The sequence below is a fragment of the Polistes dominula genome, unplaced genomic scaffold (genome assembly GCF_049000335.1).
Source record: "Polistes dominula isolate Pdom_NZ unplaced genomic scaffold, Pdom_raw_medaka contig_15, whole genome shotgun sequence".
Taxonomy (NCBI): domain Eukaryota; kingdom Metazoa; phylum Arthropoda; class Insecta; order Hymenoptera; family Vespidae; genus Polistes; species Polistes dominula.
The window spans coordinates 8,167,836-8,183,892 of record NW_028300915.1 but is presented as its reverse complement, the minus strand read 5'-3'; the positions used below and the strand labels follow the sequence as shown (position 1 = coordinate 8,183,892).

At 27.2% G+C, this 16,057-nt stretch overlaps 2 protein-coding genes and 1 long non-coding RNA gene across 9 annotated transcripts; 1 reads left to right on the top strand and 2 right to left on the bottom strand.

Annotated features, from left to right (window-relative positions):
- Window positions 1–570: 570 nt before the first annotated feature.
- wde (Fibronectin-III type domain-containing protein windei) lies at window positions 571–9,264 on the bottom strand. Of its 5 annotated transcripts, none has more exons than XM_015327223.2 (14): window positions 9,129–9,264; window positions 5,176–5,518; window positions 3,947–5,002; window positions 3,515–3,858; window positions 3,174–3,434; window positions 2,783–3,100; window positions 2,556–2,703; window positions 2,284–2,459; window positions 2,114–2,203; window positions 1,972–2,032; window positions 1,818–1,894; window positions 1,630–1,729; window positions 1,378–1,547; window positions 571–1,270 (listed from the first exon to the last, which is right to left on the bottom strand). In XM_015327223.2, the coding sequence occupies exons 2-14, from the start codon at window positions 5,441–5,443 to the stop codon at window positions 1,175–1,177; spliced, it is 3,165 nt and encodes a 1,054-aa protein (XP_015182709.1). In that variant the 5' UTR covers window positions 5,444–5,518; window positions 9,129–9,264; the 3' UTR covers window positions 571–1,174. The 5 variants fall into 5 exon arrangements, with proteins under 5 accessions (XP_015182709.1, XP_015182718.1, XP_015182700.1 ...); XM_015327232.2 differs by lacking the exon at window positions 9,129–9,264 and adding an exon at window positions 6,865–7,001; XM_015327214.2 differs by lacking the exon at window positions 9,129–9,264 and adding an exon at window positions 6,140–6,613.
- Window positions 8,460–11,431, top strand: LOC149033231 (uncharacterized). Of its 2 annotated transcripts, none has more exons than XR_016175960.1 (2): window positions 8,460–8,704; window positions 9,185–11,431. It is a non-coding gene; the product is annotated as an uncharacterized LOC149033231 (long non-coding RNA). The 2 variants fall into 2 exon arrangements; XR_016175961.1 differs by lacking the exon at window positions 8,460–8,704 and adding an exon at window positions 8,711–8,846.
- On the bottom strand, window positions 10,874–15,378 carry RIOK1 (RIO kinase 1). Of its 2 annotated transcripts, none has more exons than XM_089170387.1 (4): window positions 14,986–15,378; window positions 13,801–14,807; window positions 13,216–13,721; window positions 10,874–11,766 (listed from the first exon to the last, which is right to left on the bottom strand). In XM_089170387.1, exons 1-4 carry the CDS (start codon window positions 15,063–15,065, stop codon window positions 11,725–11,727), a joined length of 1,635 nt encoding a protein of 544 aa, XP_089026513.1. In that variant the 5' UTR covers window positions 15,066–15,378; the 3' UTR covers window positions 10,874–11,724. The 2 variants fall into 2 exon arrangements, with proteins under 2 accessions (XP_089026513.1, XP_015182671.1); XM_015327185.2 differs by having other exon boundaries at window positions 10,874–11,457; window positions 14,986–15,375.
- Window positions 15,379–16,057: the final 679 nt, after the last annotated feature.

The following is a 16,057-nucleotide window of genomic DNA, read 5'->3' as shown; positions in this document are numbered from 1 at the left end:
ATAATGAAATACATTTTTAATAATTGAACGTTCGCAAAATATAAAATAATAAATAAATATAATAACAAACAATTATTCATTGCAATGATAATAAATAGAATCAAATTACGATTGTAATGGAGATCATACAAGTAGGTATATGTATGTATATATATATATATAATATATATATATATTCGTCTATTAATAATTATTACAATTGTATTTTTAGTGCATATATAAACATTGATATTTACATATTATTTAAATCAGCGTCGCGTAAAATCTGTAACGTAAATAATCTTTGTATCAGAGATAAAAATAATATTCATTTCATTTTAAATATAATAATTTAATTAATGAATAATTTCGCGCGATGGATATTCAGTACTGTAATTTTGAAAATATTTGATAGAGATTTAATCGAATCCAAATGTTTCCATTCCAAAAAAGAAATAACAATTATTCGCAAATATAAATACGATAATTTAACACGCCGCTGATCTAAATGAATAAAAATAGTTTACAATGACAGATATTAACTCTTATTAAATATCAAACGAGTTTTAAATTGTATAAAAATTCAGCAAATTACACTTACTAAAGATTTATTTTTAATTCAATATCTAATATAGAATAGTTAATATGAGATTCACATGATTATACAAATTGTGTATATATAAATTAAAGAAATTTATTGAGTTTCTAAAAATAACTTTGTCTATAAAAAGAAGTAAAAAAATGACAAGCCCTATTTTGAACACTTTTATCAAATATGTTTCTCAACACTCTGTTTTCACGATTGATTTTATTTTTATTCATGTTTAATGCTCCACAAACCCGGTTGCGTTGTTAATATTTTGATTGAGTATTATTAATTAATTAAATAGAAATATATTTGGACTAGAATAATTTTTTGATGGTGAAATTCTTGTACAAAATTAATATATAATTGATATAATTACAAATTATCAATTACTCGTTGCACTTACGACAAGGATATTAAAGTAATTGATAGTAATATAATTATATATGGTATTTGGAGCTGTGAAGCATTTGTCTTTTTCTCGTATGTGTATGTGTATATATGAATGATCGTGTGTATTTTTATGTGTATACAAATGTAATTTTTTAAATTTAATAAGTTCTAAGGAATAGAAATTGTGTACATATGAATATTTTTTCAATTGATATTTTACAATGAAATATTGCCAGGTATGCTATATTGTCCTTTCCTGGAATGTGAATCAACTGCTCTGACAGCAAAGTAATAATTGTTACCTTCTGAAAACTAAAATATTTACGATTTGTAACTTAACTAATATTTAAACAGTTTGAAATAATATCCATTATCGCATATCTCTATTATATTATTTTCTATTATTAATTATTATTTACCTGAGTAAGAGTACAAGCCATAGGCAATGGTAAAGCTCGAACGTCACCAACTTTTTTCCAAAGATTCGTACTAGGAGATACACCTGCGACTTCTTGATAAGCATACAATTGGTAACTAACTATATCGGCGTATTTATCCGAAAGTGTCATATTCCACGATAACACTATACCTAGAAAATATAAAGCATCGTTTAATGATTATTTTTATAAATCATTTTTTATAATAAATCTTACATTACATAAAATACGAACCATTTGCAACTTTAGATATTTTTAAAGAAGGAGCTGGTGGAGGCAATTTTGAAAGAGGACTAATATTATATTGAGGAGAGTCTGGAAGAGGTGCCGGGTGCTAAAATAAATATGATAATATTTTAATTACTTCATTTATATTGTAATAAATCTTCCCAAGAAAATAAATTTCATTTTAAATAACTCACTTTCTTTGTTTGTATATTTGAAGGACAAGCCGGCGTTGTGATTACACGTACAGTACCATTTGCATTTGTTGAAATGCCTAAATAAGAAAAAATAGAAAAAGAAGATTTACTGATGTTAACTAAATAAAAATATGATAATGTTAATATTATTTACCAGTTTTATATGTAACTGTTGTAAATGGTGGTCTGTTACCTGAACTTACTACTGGTCTTATCTGTAAATCATGTAATTAAAAATTTTTATATATCTTTTCAATCTAATTTAAAGAATTTTATTAATAAATATATAGTAATACTTGATTAGAATTTGATGTTATTAATAATTGTCTCCCTGGAACAACTCCACCTTGCATTACGTATGCTAATCTAGGTGCATTCATATTGTTCTGTCAAAAGGAATATATCTTTAAATATCTGTTAAATATCAAAATTAAGATGATATGTATAAGAACATAAATTTACTTACTACTAAAGCAGTTGGTGTTGGATGACTTGCTGTATGAACCACTCTGATGCTAGGTTGAGATATAGTTACATTCGTAGGGATTGTTTGAATTACTCTAGGAAAATTGTTCGATGTCTTCGGTCTAATATTTATTAAATTATCTGCGTTTTTGATCACGTTTAGCATGTTTACTGTAGCTATAAAAAATAGACAATAGGTTATACAATTATCATATAATAAAACACCTATATCTTTCCATGTATTTCCATGTATAAATATATTTTGATACGTACATTTATTTTTTTCCTCTTCATCCGTTAAATCAATGAGATCATTAGTATTTGTTTTGGGAACATTCGTCGTCGTACTTTGTCGACTTGTTTGTTGTTGCGGAATTTTTCCATTTAGTACTACAGTTTGTGGCGATAATGGCTGTTGTTGCTATTAAATTAATTTTCAAATATTTATATATTATTGTAAATACTTTTATTATTAATATTATAACATTTATGATACATACATTTGATAATATTTGTTGAATGCTATTAGTTGAATTTGTCAAACTTATAGAATGTTGAGATTCAACAGGTTTAGACATAACTAAAGCAGCTGGAGTCACAGCAGGAATTAATGTAGGAGGTTGTACTGTACTGTGCGATATAGTAACAGGTTGAGCGACTATGGGTATCTCAATTTTTCTTGGAGACCTTACTTTTATTCCTTTTCTTTGATTTGGTGGATTTGTTTCATTGACCATAGGAGTAAGTGTAGGCGGTATATTTACACATTTTATTGGAGGATTTTGTTGTAATTGTCTTAAACTTTGTATTCCATGATCCTATAATATTTATTAAATAAATAAAAAGTAATAGATTAAAATAAACAAGTTAATGATAATAGTAATATATTACCGTAATGAAGTTAACTTGTAATCCGACAGATCGATTAATCTTTATCGGTACTACTGGTTTGTCATTATTTGCCCGTCTATCTGCTGCATTACGATTTAAAACCATTTCAAAATCTTTTATTTGTTTTGCTAATTGTTGACATCTAGTTCGTGTTGCTTCCTGATTTTTTTCAGATATTCTCGCTTGTTCTCTCAATCTTCCAATTTCACCACGCATTGCTATGGCTTCTACAATTTTTTGTATTAAAAGTTCTTCCAATTCCTAAAACACGTGTTTTTTATATGTTGATAATATATTTGGATTAATATATTTCATTATAAGAGAATTATGAAATAACTTACTTCTTGCTTTAATTTAGGTAGTTTTTCCTTAGCGTTTCTTCTAAATAATTTACTTATATAATTAAGACTTCCTATATCATTTGTTTCTTCTTTTTGTATGGTAACATCTTCAATTTTAGAACTTTTGAGTTTTTTTATATTACCATTAACAGTTAAATCAATCTCAGTTGAATGACGTTTTAACGAAGGAGGAGAAAGAGGTTGTACACTCTGATTAATTTTATGATTTAAAGTTATATTTTTATCAGAATTATCACTAGAATCTATATCGCTTTCTTGAGCCAAGAGCTTTTTCCTTATTATTTCTTCTGCATTTTTAGCAGTTTTTCTTTTCTGTCGTCCTTCTATACATGAAACAATTATTCTATTAAATGTATTAAAATAAATCATATTAAAATAATATTACTCTATAGTAAAAAATAGTATTCATACCATGCTTTTCTTGAATAGTATCTTGTTCTGAGACTGTCATCTTCCTTGATCGTCTTCTTTTTCGTTGTGGTTTTGAAATTTCAACGATATTTTCTTCATTCTCATCATTTATATCTTTTTCAACCGACGGCTCTGATAATGCACCTATAATTGTTGTTAAAGAACTTTCATCAACAGAAATTGCAGACTCGTTAATATCATCATTGTCCACATCTATAGCATCCGATATTAATTGATGAATAGTGTGCTTATCATTGTTTTCAAAGCTTTTCGATAAATTCGATTTTTCATTTTGCTTTTTTATTAAAGTATTATTATCGGATGAACTTGAAATTTGATCTAAATTGATTTCGTCATGTAATACCTTTTTATTACATTTATCGTTACTAACTTTTTGATCATTGTTAAAAGACTCTTGATTAAATTCCTGATGTTTACTTGCTATAGTTGTTTCTGTCCTATTAACTTTATTTTTATCCACGGAATATTCATCAATTGTTAAACAATCGTCTGAATTTGAACTTAGTGCTTTCTTATTAGTAAAGACATCCGTATTACAATTGTTACTCAGTATTTTCTCCTTTTTATTTAGTATTGAATCTTGTTTGTCATCTCGACATTGATCATTTTCTTTGTTAGTAACTGCTTCTTCGTTTTGATCTTCAATCTTTAATTGACTACTCTCTTTATATTCATTTTTCTCTTTCAAAGAAGATGTATCTTTTTCTTTGCTAATTAAATTGCTTAAATTATCAACTAATCTATTATCATCACAATTGTTTTTACTAGTATTACAAATCCCACTTTTCGTTTTCGTTAATTTTTCGGTTTTACTTTTCGTTTTAGTAGGACTATTAATTGATTCATTATTACATTTCTCCCAAGTCGATTTATCATTATTATTACTATTTAGAACTAGATTATTTGTTTTTCCTAAACTCGACTTCCAAACCTCCACTTCTTCATTGTCAGTGTTTACATCATTCCTTTCACTATTATCTACTTCATTATGGGATTGTTGTTTTTTGTTAGATTCTTCATTACTACTATTCTTATCTATGTAGAACAGCAAAAATTAGAAACAGCATGAACGTCATCGTTGAGAATATTTTCGTTAAACAAATCATTGAATATTCATACTAATTGAAAAAAATAATTCTTTCCTGATTAAATATTTACTCCAATGCTTGGGTAAAATAAAAAGAAATATATACGTAATAGTAACTCACCCTTATCTTTTGTCTCTTTATCACATAGCTTAGGATTTATAGATGGTAGAATAATTTCTTCTGCTTCAGCTTCGTCATCAGAAAGTCTTAAACGTAAACTATCATCAGACAATGCTTCTTCTTCCTCTCCGTCTTCTCCCGTCCCATATAAAAGTTCATCTTCTTTTTGTCTCGACAATTCATCCACATTTAGTATGTTAGCGGTGTGTGCATGATTAGTTACAGTGGATGTAGAATCATTTAGAGTATCATTTCTTAATGTCTCCATTATTTAAAGAGAGGCGGTGCATAAAGAGATAAATGTCACAGCAGTCCCATTTATTATTCTAGTTTATTCTCTTATCTGCGAATAATCCAATTATACTACATCATTAATTATTAATTATTATTATTATAATACATAATAATAATAATAAACAACATACATAATAATAATAATAATAATAATAATAATAATAATTATTATTATTATTATTATTATTATTATTATTATTTTTACAATGTTTATAATAATCTCTTCTCACAAGAGTAAAGAAAATAATTAAGCTTAAGTTTCTAATATATATTTAGTATTTTGTTTATTTATTAAATCATAAATATATAAATAATTTCAATCTATTATCAACATATTCACATACATAACAATATTACAATTGCATATATAATTATTAATTATAAACATTAATATAAATTTGTAAATTATACTCTATTGAAGCTAAAAAATATTTATATTCTCGAGAAAAATGAAAAAATATAAAAATGTCACAATTATATTAATAATGACAAATGACAAATGATACTTAAATGTACTAAATAAAATTAATAACAGCTTGCCATAAAAATTTGAACGAATAATTCAGTAAAATTTCTAAGTACTTTTTTTGAATGATTAAAATTATTTAAGAAACAAAACTGAGAAAGAGATAGAAAACTCTGTTGAAACATTTAGAAATAGAAACTAAACCTTTGAATTCACCTAATTCATTTGAATAACTATAAATAATTTCCGTTAGTCGTATGACAGTCATTTAATCTTAATCACATTTTACCGATTGATAAACACTGAATGTCATTTTTTTACACGATGTCGCGTTTAAAAAAACATTGTTTGTGTAACACATAAATTGTTTTCCATTCTTGTTCATAAAACAAAAGTTGAAAAAACTTTCGCGATACATTATGAAACGAAATAAAATATAACATTGTTATAATTATTGTATAATTATTGTATAATTATTACTTTAATTAAACAACACTGAAAAAGAACGAATAATAACACGCGTTATTTTACGCATGTTTATGTATACTACTCTACATACTAATAAAAGAGAAATCGATGAATGAAACCGAGAAATAGAGAGAGGGAGAAAACAAAAATATCCATTAATAATCACTAAAAACGAACATATTATGTAGAAAGTTAGCACGAGTTAAACATTTTCGAAGAATCAGATCAATGCTCACCGCATGATGTCACCACTTATGTCATTTCATATGATTCGCGCGGGAAAAAACGTTGGGCAGACAATTTTGTTTCATTTGTTTTTAAATAGCCGATTTAAGTGTCATTTAAACATATATAATATATATATATAGAAATAAATTATACTGATAATAAGTGACATTTATGGATAAATATCAATTCGGGTATTTAAGATAATTGAATGTTTAATATTAAAGGGCCCTTACAATCAACGGTTTGTTATCACCCTCGGCCCTGGCCCATAAGTAGTGGAATTTACAAGATGGCGGACCAACAATACGTACAGTGTGTTCAACTCTTAGCTACAAGCTAATATTAATCAGCCGTAATACATTTGGCGAACAATAGGCAACCAAAAGAAATTGATTTATTTCGTGTTTGACTATGCTTAACATTTATTTAAACGTTTAAAAAATAAAAAAAATAAAAAATAACACTTTTAATCACAGCAACATATCAAAACGCACAGTTTCGTTGAGAGGATCATACAAGACGAACATCGCGCGTCATTAATTAACATTAACGAATGGCGAATAATTCGTTTTGATGTATGACTTAGATACTATTTATCGATGTACACTAATCAAACGATTAGCACATTAATTGTTTCGAAAATGTCCTTATCTATATCGAAAATACTCTATTATTTGATATATTTTGATAATGTTGAAACGTAAATCACTGAACCTAGGCCCCGAGATGTGTCCCGACGAAATAATCCGAAGATACACGAACTCGATTTCATCGTAGTAGCTTTACGTATTATGTCATGGAGGGGGATACATCCATCCCGATGTAAATAAAGATGTCCCAAAAAGAATCATTTCTTTTTCGAAAATATGTTGCTCCTTCCATTTGTTTTTTGTTTTTTCTTTTTGTAGACTCTTGATAGCATTGCTTGCACTTGTAATCAGTTTGGAGCAGAAATTTCATTTGAACATTACTTTTCGTCCATCATACACACGTTTCACTAATTTCTAATATTTTATATGTCTTTTTTTACATTTGTTAATATTTGCAATTGTTTTTTTTTTTTAAATGTGTAAGTAACAGATTATACAGATTAAATAACATGTAAATATAAAATAACAAGCATTGACGTATATGTATATGTGCGTATTTTATAATCTAAATTTTCTATTGATACATATTCATCTATATGTATAATACTATAATACTATTAAATTTGCAAAAATTAGTTAAGACATTTAAAATTGAACAATCTTTAAAAATAATTGAGTTTCGATCGTAATGATTTTTAATTAAAATAAAACAATTAATTATTCATTTTGAATTAAAAATAATTATTTATTAGCATAATTATTGATACTTTTTAACCTAACAAAACTGACACGTATTTTTTATTGAACGGTCCATGAATAGCCCCACCCTCGTATATTCTGCGCCTTTTAATAAGACCAACGTGCGCTGTACTAGTAGTACAATATTTGAGCTCTATAGTGGGAGAAATCATGTGATTATTCGCCAAATAATCGATCGATTTGCACTTCTATATTTCGATTTAAACTTTGATTGTATAATTTTTATATTCAACCTATAAATATCTATTTTTTTTTAATTAAATATTTATTCAAATTTGTTATCATTTCCGCTCTAAATACGTTGCCCTATTATATATGCAATCGATATGATGTATCGATAGTATATAATCGATGTAGTACATAAAATAGTTTCATTTTAAACAGAAAACAACTACAAATTATTATAACAAAATTCGTATATAAAAATGTTTAAACAAATTAATTTATTTGAAGTATCACGATGACTCTTAATATTGTAATTACGTAATTACACTGCTTTGCTATTAAAAGACACTATTCGATATAATTCCTATAATTATGTTTCATCGAAAATAAATTAGAATAATAAATAGTTGAATGATAAATAGATTCAATGTTTTAGTTTGAAAATGAAACGAAATATCATCGTGTCAACCATTTCGTAGAAGACAACAAGATGGCGTTTTGATGAATTCTAAAATGGTTGCTTTTGAAGTCTAATAGTAATAGTTGCTATTAGTCCTACGTATGTATACATATAGTCATGTATATAATTGTATTTATGTAGCAATGTATATATGTGCATGACTACAGTTAAGGGCATCGTGACTAGGCTTGGGACTCAAGGCCCATAGTCACGTGCAGCTCATAATTCGTTTAATAAAAATGTAAATATCATTAAGATTATTGTTAGTAAAGTTTTAGAAATAAAACTAACGAGATAGCTATTAAATATTGTTACAAAATTGCGATATATACATTAATATGTTATAATTAACAAGAGTTTATAATAGAAATGATTTTTGAAAAATATAAAAATTCGGAATAGGTTAATGTACTCTATCGACACCCAACCATAACCATTTCGATTATGTATAGTGATTATTTTAAAAATGGAGGATATCCATTTATACTAGTATTAGAAATCATGGTGTTATATGTTAACTTACGTCACGATATTGCGTAGTAGATTGTAGTCAATGATGCACATAAAATCTGCTTTTAGAAAACGTATGTTTATAACAAATATCCCAAGAACGAAGACACACTTCTATACCTCTTTATCATATAACTGCAATGTTGCACTTCGAGGAAGTAACATGCGACGTTGCCGCTTCTTCTCGTACGTAAGTAAATGTTTTCACACACAAATCCTCTTTTTATTAAATATTTAATATATGTAAATCTTCAATTAATCTGAGAAGAATGTATTAATTGACGTGTAAGTGTCATATTGATGTTATGTAATTAATATATGCCCGTTTTTCTATACATTTTATCAAGTAATGTAAAATTTTTACTCGCGCATGCGTACAAATTCTTACAACCTCTTCTACATTTTAGTCGAATCCTAAAAGTTTTTTTGGAGTTTACATACATTTCGATTGAATCTTTTTTTCTTTTTTATCCATACGTGAACCCCACTCTTATTTCAGTTTCATGTTTTAAGGGATACACTATACATTAATATTTTTTTTCATTTTTCTTATGTTTTCTTTAACAGGAAAGATAACTCATACTGGATTATACGACAAGAATTTGGAGAATACCACGGTTAATAGTTTTCGTATACAATCTTTTTCTATGTTTATATGTATTTCCTATGATTAATATTCATAATACATTTCTATTATTAGGTTTTTATTAGGCTCATATGAATATGTATGAGATACAATCAAATGAAGAGACACATATTTATGCATTATAAACATGTATCAAAGAGAATATACAAATAAATTTATTAAATCGTCACAATGAATATATTATTTTCCCCATTTTATATTACAAAATGTAGGAATATTGATATATAAAAATAAATAAAAAAATTATACACACACATACAAATTAAAATCTTAAAATTAGAGTTCTTTCTCTCTGATCTATTTGATGAAAGAACTATAGAAACACGAAACTACAGAGAAAAGAAAAAGGAAAAAGAGATAAAAAGTTTACTCATTTTCATTTTCATTTTATTTTTTAGGTAGCCATCTTTTCTTGTAGTTATTACGTAAAAAATATGCTGCACAACTAATACGCGTGCGTTAAAAGTTACTGATATAAAATACAGTAAAACTCATCAAAATACTTATATTAACAATAATTCTAAAGAAAAAGATTACTATTGAAACTCTAAATGCTAATATTTGTTTAATTTTTACAGATATGATTAAACGATAAACAAAAATATTTCAGGAATGTGAGCCAAAAATATTCTATACACGCAACAAATAGTTACTTACATATACATACATTTATAAATGTTTGTTAAGCACATACACATTTAGGCATACGCTAATTCCAAATTATAAAGTATAATTAATGAATATATTAAAAAATACTTAAATATTAGAAAGTAAAAAGAAATTAAACTGCTAAACCATACTGCTAACCTGAAAATTAAGTTATCGTTCTAGTAATCATAAATCTATTAAAAAAACAAGAAAAAATCAATTTATATAAATAGCAGAATTCCTATGAATATATATGATTTTTTATTTTTCTAAATATATCTAATGAATAAACATGTTAAAAAGTTAACAATTCAAAATTTTTTAAACAACGCTCGGTGAGATAATCGAATTTTTTAATATATTATTGTTATAGCATTTAATTGTTAGTTCATTATGATTTTTCGCACAAAGGATTTTATTAATTTATTATGTTAAGTTGATAAGAGTGAGTAATTTAAGAAATATTAATGATATTATATTTTCTTTATTTCAGTATATCATTCTATCAAGCTTAGTCACAATTAAATTCATATATACAAACATAGATTATTGCATATTTATACATTATGACATTCGATAAAAAATAAATTTCATTTTCACGCGTAATTTTTTACTTAAATTAGGCAATAACATCTGATATCGTAAATATTATCTGTAAAATTTTAATTCAACATATTTCAAACGATTTAATAAAGAATAAATTATATTAGAAGTCATTTACGTAATAAAAAAAATATGTGCTGTAATTATTTTTTTAAGTAGATTCTTTTCCTTTTAATTTTGTTTCTTTATTTTTTTGTCTTTCTTCTTTTAAACCAAATTTAAAATAAATATATAATTAATTAGCTTTTTACTGCAAGTTACTGTTTGTTAATTTTTTGTTACTTAATCTTATTAATAAAAATTTTTATTGATATCAGATGCAATATTGTTTCAATACATGTTTCTATTTCTTTTTAAGTATTCTTTCTTTTCTTTTCTTTACATGCTTTTTGACTTTACTTTTCCTCTTCTCAGCTTGTTGTTCTTTGACAGCTTTTTTCCGAGCCTATAAAAACAAATTCATAAAAAAATTATTGTTGTATAATAAAATTAACAAATGAAAAAACATTTAATTCATATACAAAAAAAGAATATGAAAATGAACTCTGACTGCGGAACGCTCAGAAATGAGACGCGACAATAGCGCTTCGTCCGTTATAGGCTAAAGTTTCCCTTCGAGCGTTCAGAGGCGCTATTTACACCGAGAAAATAACTTTCGTCGGGTGCCTGTAGATGATATTCGCAGTCCAAGAGTTAACATGTAACTGTCACGTCAGTTACTACATTGTTTAATATCTAATCTTAGAATTATAGCCTATAAGACAAAACATGTAAGATTTATATGACACTTAGTCAACAATGTTAACATGTTGAGTGCTTTTTTTCATTATGCTCTATTTTCCGTTCAGGCTGCAAATGATGATTATTCGGTGGAGTATTCGGTTACATATTTTAAAAAATGCAGTAACACACATCGCAATAACAAATCGGTGATTATTGTGTAAGTTAACACTGTGTGACGACTGGACGTCTGATAGGGATTCTTTTGTTTGTCGCCAGTAGGACTGGCTGATTTCACTTGTCACCGGTCGTTTTTCGACTCCACATAACTTACACATTATATTTGTTTTCCTAATTCTTTTGTTTTACGCATAGCCCCAACGTGTCATAACCGGCATTTGCCCAATAGTTATGCGTATGACACTAACGTGGCGTCACCGGCATTTGCCCAATATTTTTGCGTATAACACCAACGTGGTGCCATATATCGTCATAGTGTTACAAATAAGTGAACATATCATGTTAATGTTACGTCAGCCGTGAGGCCCGACAGTCAACTTTCCATTCAAACAGTGTCAGTTTGGGGCGAAAATGAACTTTTTGATTGGGAGATCGTGGCTTATTTTTGCTTTCGTCTTTTCTTTCGTAATTTTTTCGATTTTCTTTTGTTTATACCGAATATACATTCTACTGCATTAGTGTGCAGTTCACATAATAGTTCAAGAACAATCATATATTTGTTATTGCAATGTTGTGTTACTTCTTTCTTTAACAGTTTGAGTCCCAAGCAGCGCAATCGTACTGTTGAGATTTTATGTCAAGAACAGTGATCCCATTCGTACGATAAGTATCGTACACGTCACATAATTTGAAGCCTTGTGCGATCCTAAATTCAACTTGTACGATAATTTACGATAATTCTTATTTCTGTTATTTCTATATCTTGCATCTAAAAAAAGTCAGAAAAAAGTGATTTTTTGATCTTTCGGTCTGTTTTGATTGGCTATAGCCATACTAAAAGCCATACGAAAAGAACGACGAAAAATAGCGAAATAGCGAAAAAAAGGGTCATAAAGTTTGCGAAAATAGACATTTTTCCTTTATATTGCAGAATAATTAAAAATCTTCCATCCTTAAATCCAAATCTTAAATCTTAAAATTCGGAAAATCGGAAAATTTTTCTGTGCGTACGATAATTGTACTAAGAACCCGATAATTTTACGGCACTGTGTCGATCAGACAAGCAAAAGTTTCTGGCATTTCTTGACTCAAGAAATGCAAGCACCTTTTGTTTCTCATTTAGAGAAAGCGCGATCGCGCTGTTTACGAAAAATTCAACAGTGTTTTTTAATACCCCCTGGGACTTAAACGGTTAATATTTAATTAGATACTCTGCTCAATGATTATCGCTTATCGCCTGAACAGAAAAAAAAGAAAAATCAGCTCCGCGCTTAACGTGTAATAGATAAAACAAATAAATAACCTTTTTACTCTCCGGACTTTCATTACGAGGACGTGCGGAATTAGTAAATTTTTGTTCATTTTCTTTGCTATCATTATCTGTATCCACATTACTTGAACATACACTTTCATCATCACTACTATCTTCTTCTTCTTCTTCGTTATTATCTGTGATACTTTTGTTAAATTTTTTGGTTATAACTTCAGGTTCTTTATTAGGTTTGGACAAATCTGCTTTTAATCCGAATAATGTTTTATAAATCAAATCTTCTTTCTTTGTTTTAGCAAGTTTTATATCTCGCTCTACATCAATCACTTGATTTAATCTTTGTGGTATATAAGCTTGTTTGAAAACTTCTTCGTTTATTTCTTGGTCGGGACAACTTTCTTGATCTATTCTTTCATGTACTTGGCTTGACATTATATTTAAATACTCATCCATGTTCTTTTCATTCACTGTTGGATCCGTTATGAAGTCAAACAATGCTTTTACAGACATTACGCATACACCATTTTTCTTAAAATACTCTAAAAAATATATAAATGATTACATTAATATTAGAATTAATTATAAAACATTTGATTTAGTATTTATTTCAAAACTAACCACTAATATTTGTACAATCTTTTCGAAGAAAATCGAGAGCCAAAGGATGATCGTGTTCAACCGATTGAGATACATCTATTAGTACAAGAGATCCATCGTGATAGAGCATATTGTATTCACTTAAATCAGCATGAACTAATTTACATTTATGAAACATTTGCCACATCATTTTGATGCATTCTGTATAAAGTTTTCTATACTTTGAAGCATTGATCTCAGCATCTTTCAATTTAGGCGAAGGCCAACCATTGGTACCAATAAATTCCATTAATAATACATGACTACGTAATATAATTGGTTTAGGAGCGTTTATACCTGCTTGGTTTATGCGTGTTAAATTTCTAACTTCTTTTTCAGCCCATGTCCTTACCATTTTGCGAGGATTATGACGGCAATATCCATGCCGAAAACGAAATTCTCCAGTAACATATTTATCGCGATCTTTGAAACGTAAAATAGAAGTTTTGTAAATTTTGATAGCAAATTCATGACCAGTTTTAGATATCGCATGATAAACATTAGCTTCTTTTCCAGTTGAAATACAGCCATTTATTTCACCTATTATTCCTTGATTTAAGAATTTAAACAATATCATTTTAGTACGAGCATCCATAACTTGTTCGACTGTTGCCCGATCATGTTTATCTTTAGTTCGAATGCGATCCTTATCAATACGTTTGTCAGTTTCTTTGAGAAAATTAGCAGCATGTCCTGGCAATGATGGACCTTCATATTTTTCTACATTGATCTTATTAGAATAACGACGAAATAATTTGTCATTTGGTTGATAATTAGATATCTTATTGGAAGCAGATTGTGCATTACTACTTCGTGCATTTACATTTTTGACTACATCTTTCCGATTATTCCCAGCATTATCTATCTCCCAATCATAATTATCATCACTGAAGTAATAGTCTTCATCATCGCTTTGTGTTAACGTTAATTCTGCAATATTTCCAATCAATGTGCATTGAAACAATGGTGCTCCTCTTGATTCAATCGATCTGCTCATAATTAATAAATATTAGGAGTAAATAATTATCAGGAAACTCTAAGTATATAATAATATAAAATCAATATATATATTATATATTGAGATTTTATATATTATATGATTGATGATTATATATATCATAATTTAGAGGTTATATCAAAAGTAAAATAAAATAAAAATTTACGTACGTTATTTCAGTTTCATCAGCATCACTAAATTGTCCTTCATCATGTGTTTCGTTCAACATTATCATGTTTGATAATAACATCAAACGTATTTATTAAGTAATTTGAAATTTAACTTATATATATAATGTTACAATATGCTAATGCCCATATAACTATGAAATAATTTTAAAAAATTCTAATAACAAACGTTACTTATTTTATGCACATTATATCTAAAAATGAATGTAATTAAGTTTAATATTATATTTTTTTTATTGAATATTGTTAACTATTTTATAATGTTACTGTTATAATAGTACTTAGGCTAGGTATAGTGCCTTAGCCATATATGTAATACTTCTATATGGACAGTTTCTATAAGTGGAAGCTGTTCCGACTAAGAAAGACAGAAGAATAACACTTTCTCTGTCCTCCGAGGTTCCAGCTCGGTTGTGCGCATTCTTTTGTGCGCAAAGGGGAAAGCAGCGGGTTATTCAAAACAGGAATGTTATTATAAAATTTTTTTTTAATTCAATGCAAATTTATTTTAAAATACAAGATAATACTGAACAATTATTTTTTTACTGTTTAGGAGAATTTAAAAGAATAATTTTATTAAAAAGAAGAAGTATTTTTGAAATTAAAAAAAAAATAAACCTCACTCAAACTATTTTTGTTTCTTGGAAATGCTTGTAAAAAATTTTAAATTATATCTTAAGTACTTGGACGTGAAAATATTAGTGAAATATAATAAAATAAAAAAATGTAACTAATCGTTTAACTGATACAAGTTTATTTTACACAAAAATTAGCATGCAGTTTGTTAATTTCTTATTGGTTATAAAATAAAATGAGTCTATTATATTTTTGCCGAACATAATTATCTTTAACTGATAATTTTTTGGCTTCATAAAAAAATCTTGTGTTTAAATATACTTCAATAATCCATTTACATAACTGATAACGATGATTATCAGAAAAATTTTGAAGTAAAACATGATCGTTCATTTCTTTATTATCAAACATTAGTCCTATTTTTCGACATATTTCATTTGTAACAATAGTTTTTATATTTTTGTTCAGTAATTCATGA

Coding starts and splice junctions, on each gene's coding strand:
- wde (XM_015327223.2), bottom strand. CDS start 5,443: ATGGAGACATTAAGAAATGATACTCTAAATGATTCTACATCCACTGTA. Junction 2,704..2,782: donor TTCAACAAATATTATCAAAT/GTATGTATCATA, acceptor TTAATTTAATAG/CAACAACAGCCATTATCGCC. Junction 2,460..2,555: donor TGAAGAGGAAAAAAATAAAT/GTACGTATCAAA, acceptor TATTTTTTATAG/CTACAGTAAACATGCTAAAC.
- RIOK1 (XM_015327185.2), bottom strand. CDS start 15,065: ATGTTATTATCAAACATGATAATGTTGAACGAAACACATGATGAAGGA. Junction 14,808..14,985: donor GCTGATGAAACTGAAATAAC/GTACGTAAATTT, acceptor AATTATGAGCAG/ATCGATTGAATCAAGAGGAG. Junction 13,722..13,800: donor AGATTGTACAAATATTAGTG/GTTAGTTTTGAA, acceptor TATATTTTTTAG/AGTATTTTAAGAAAAATGGT.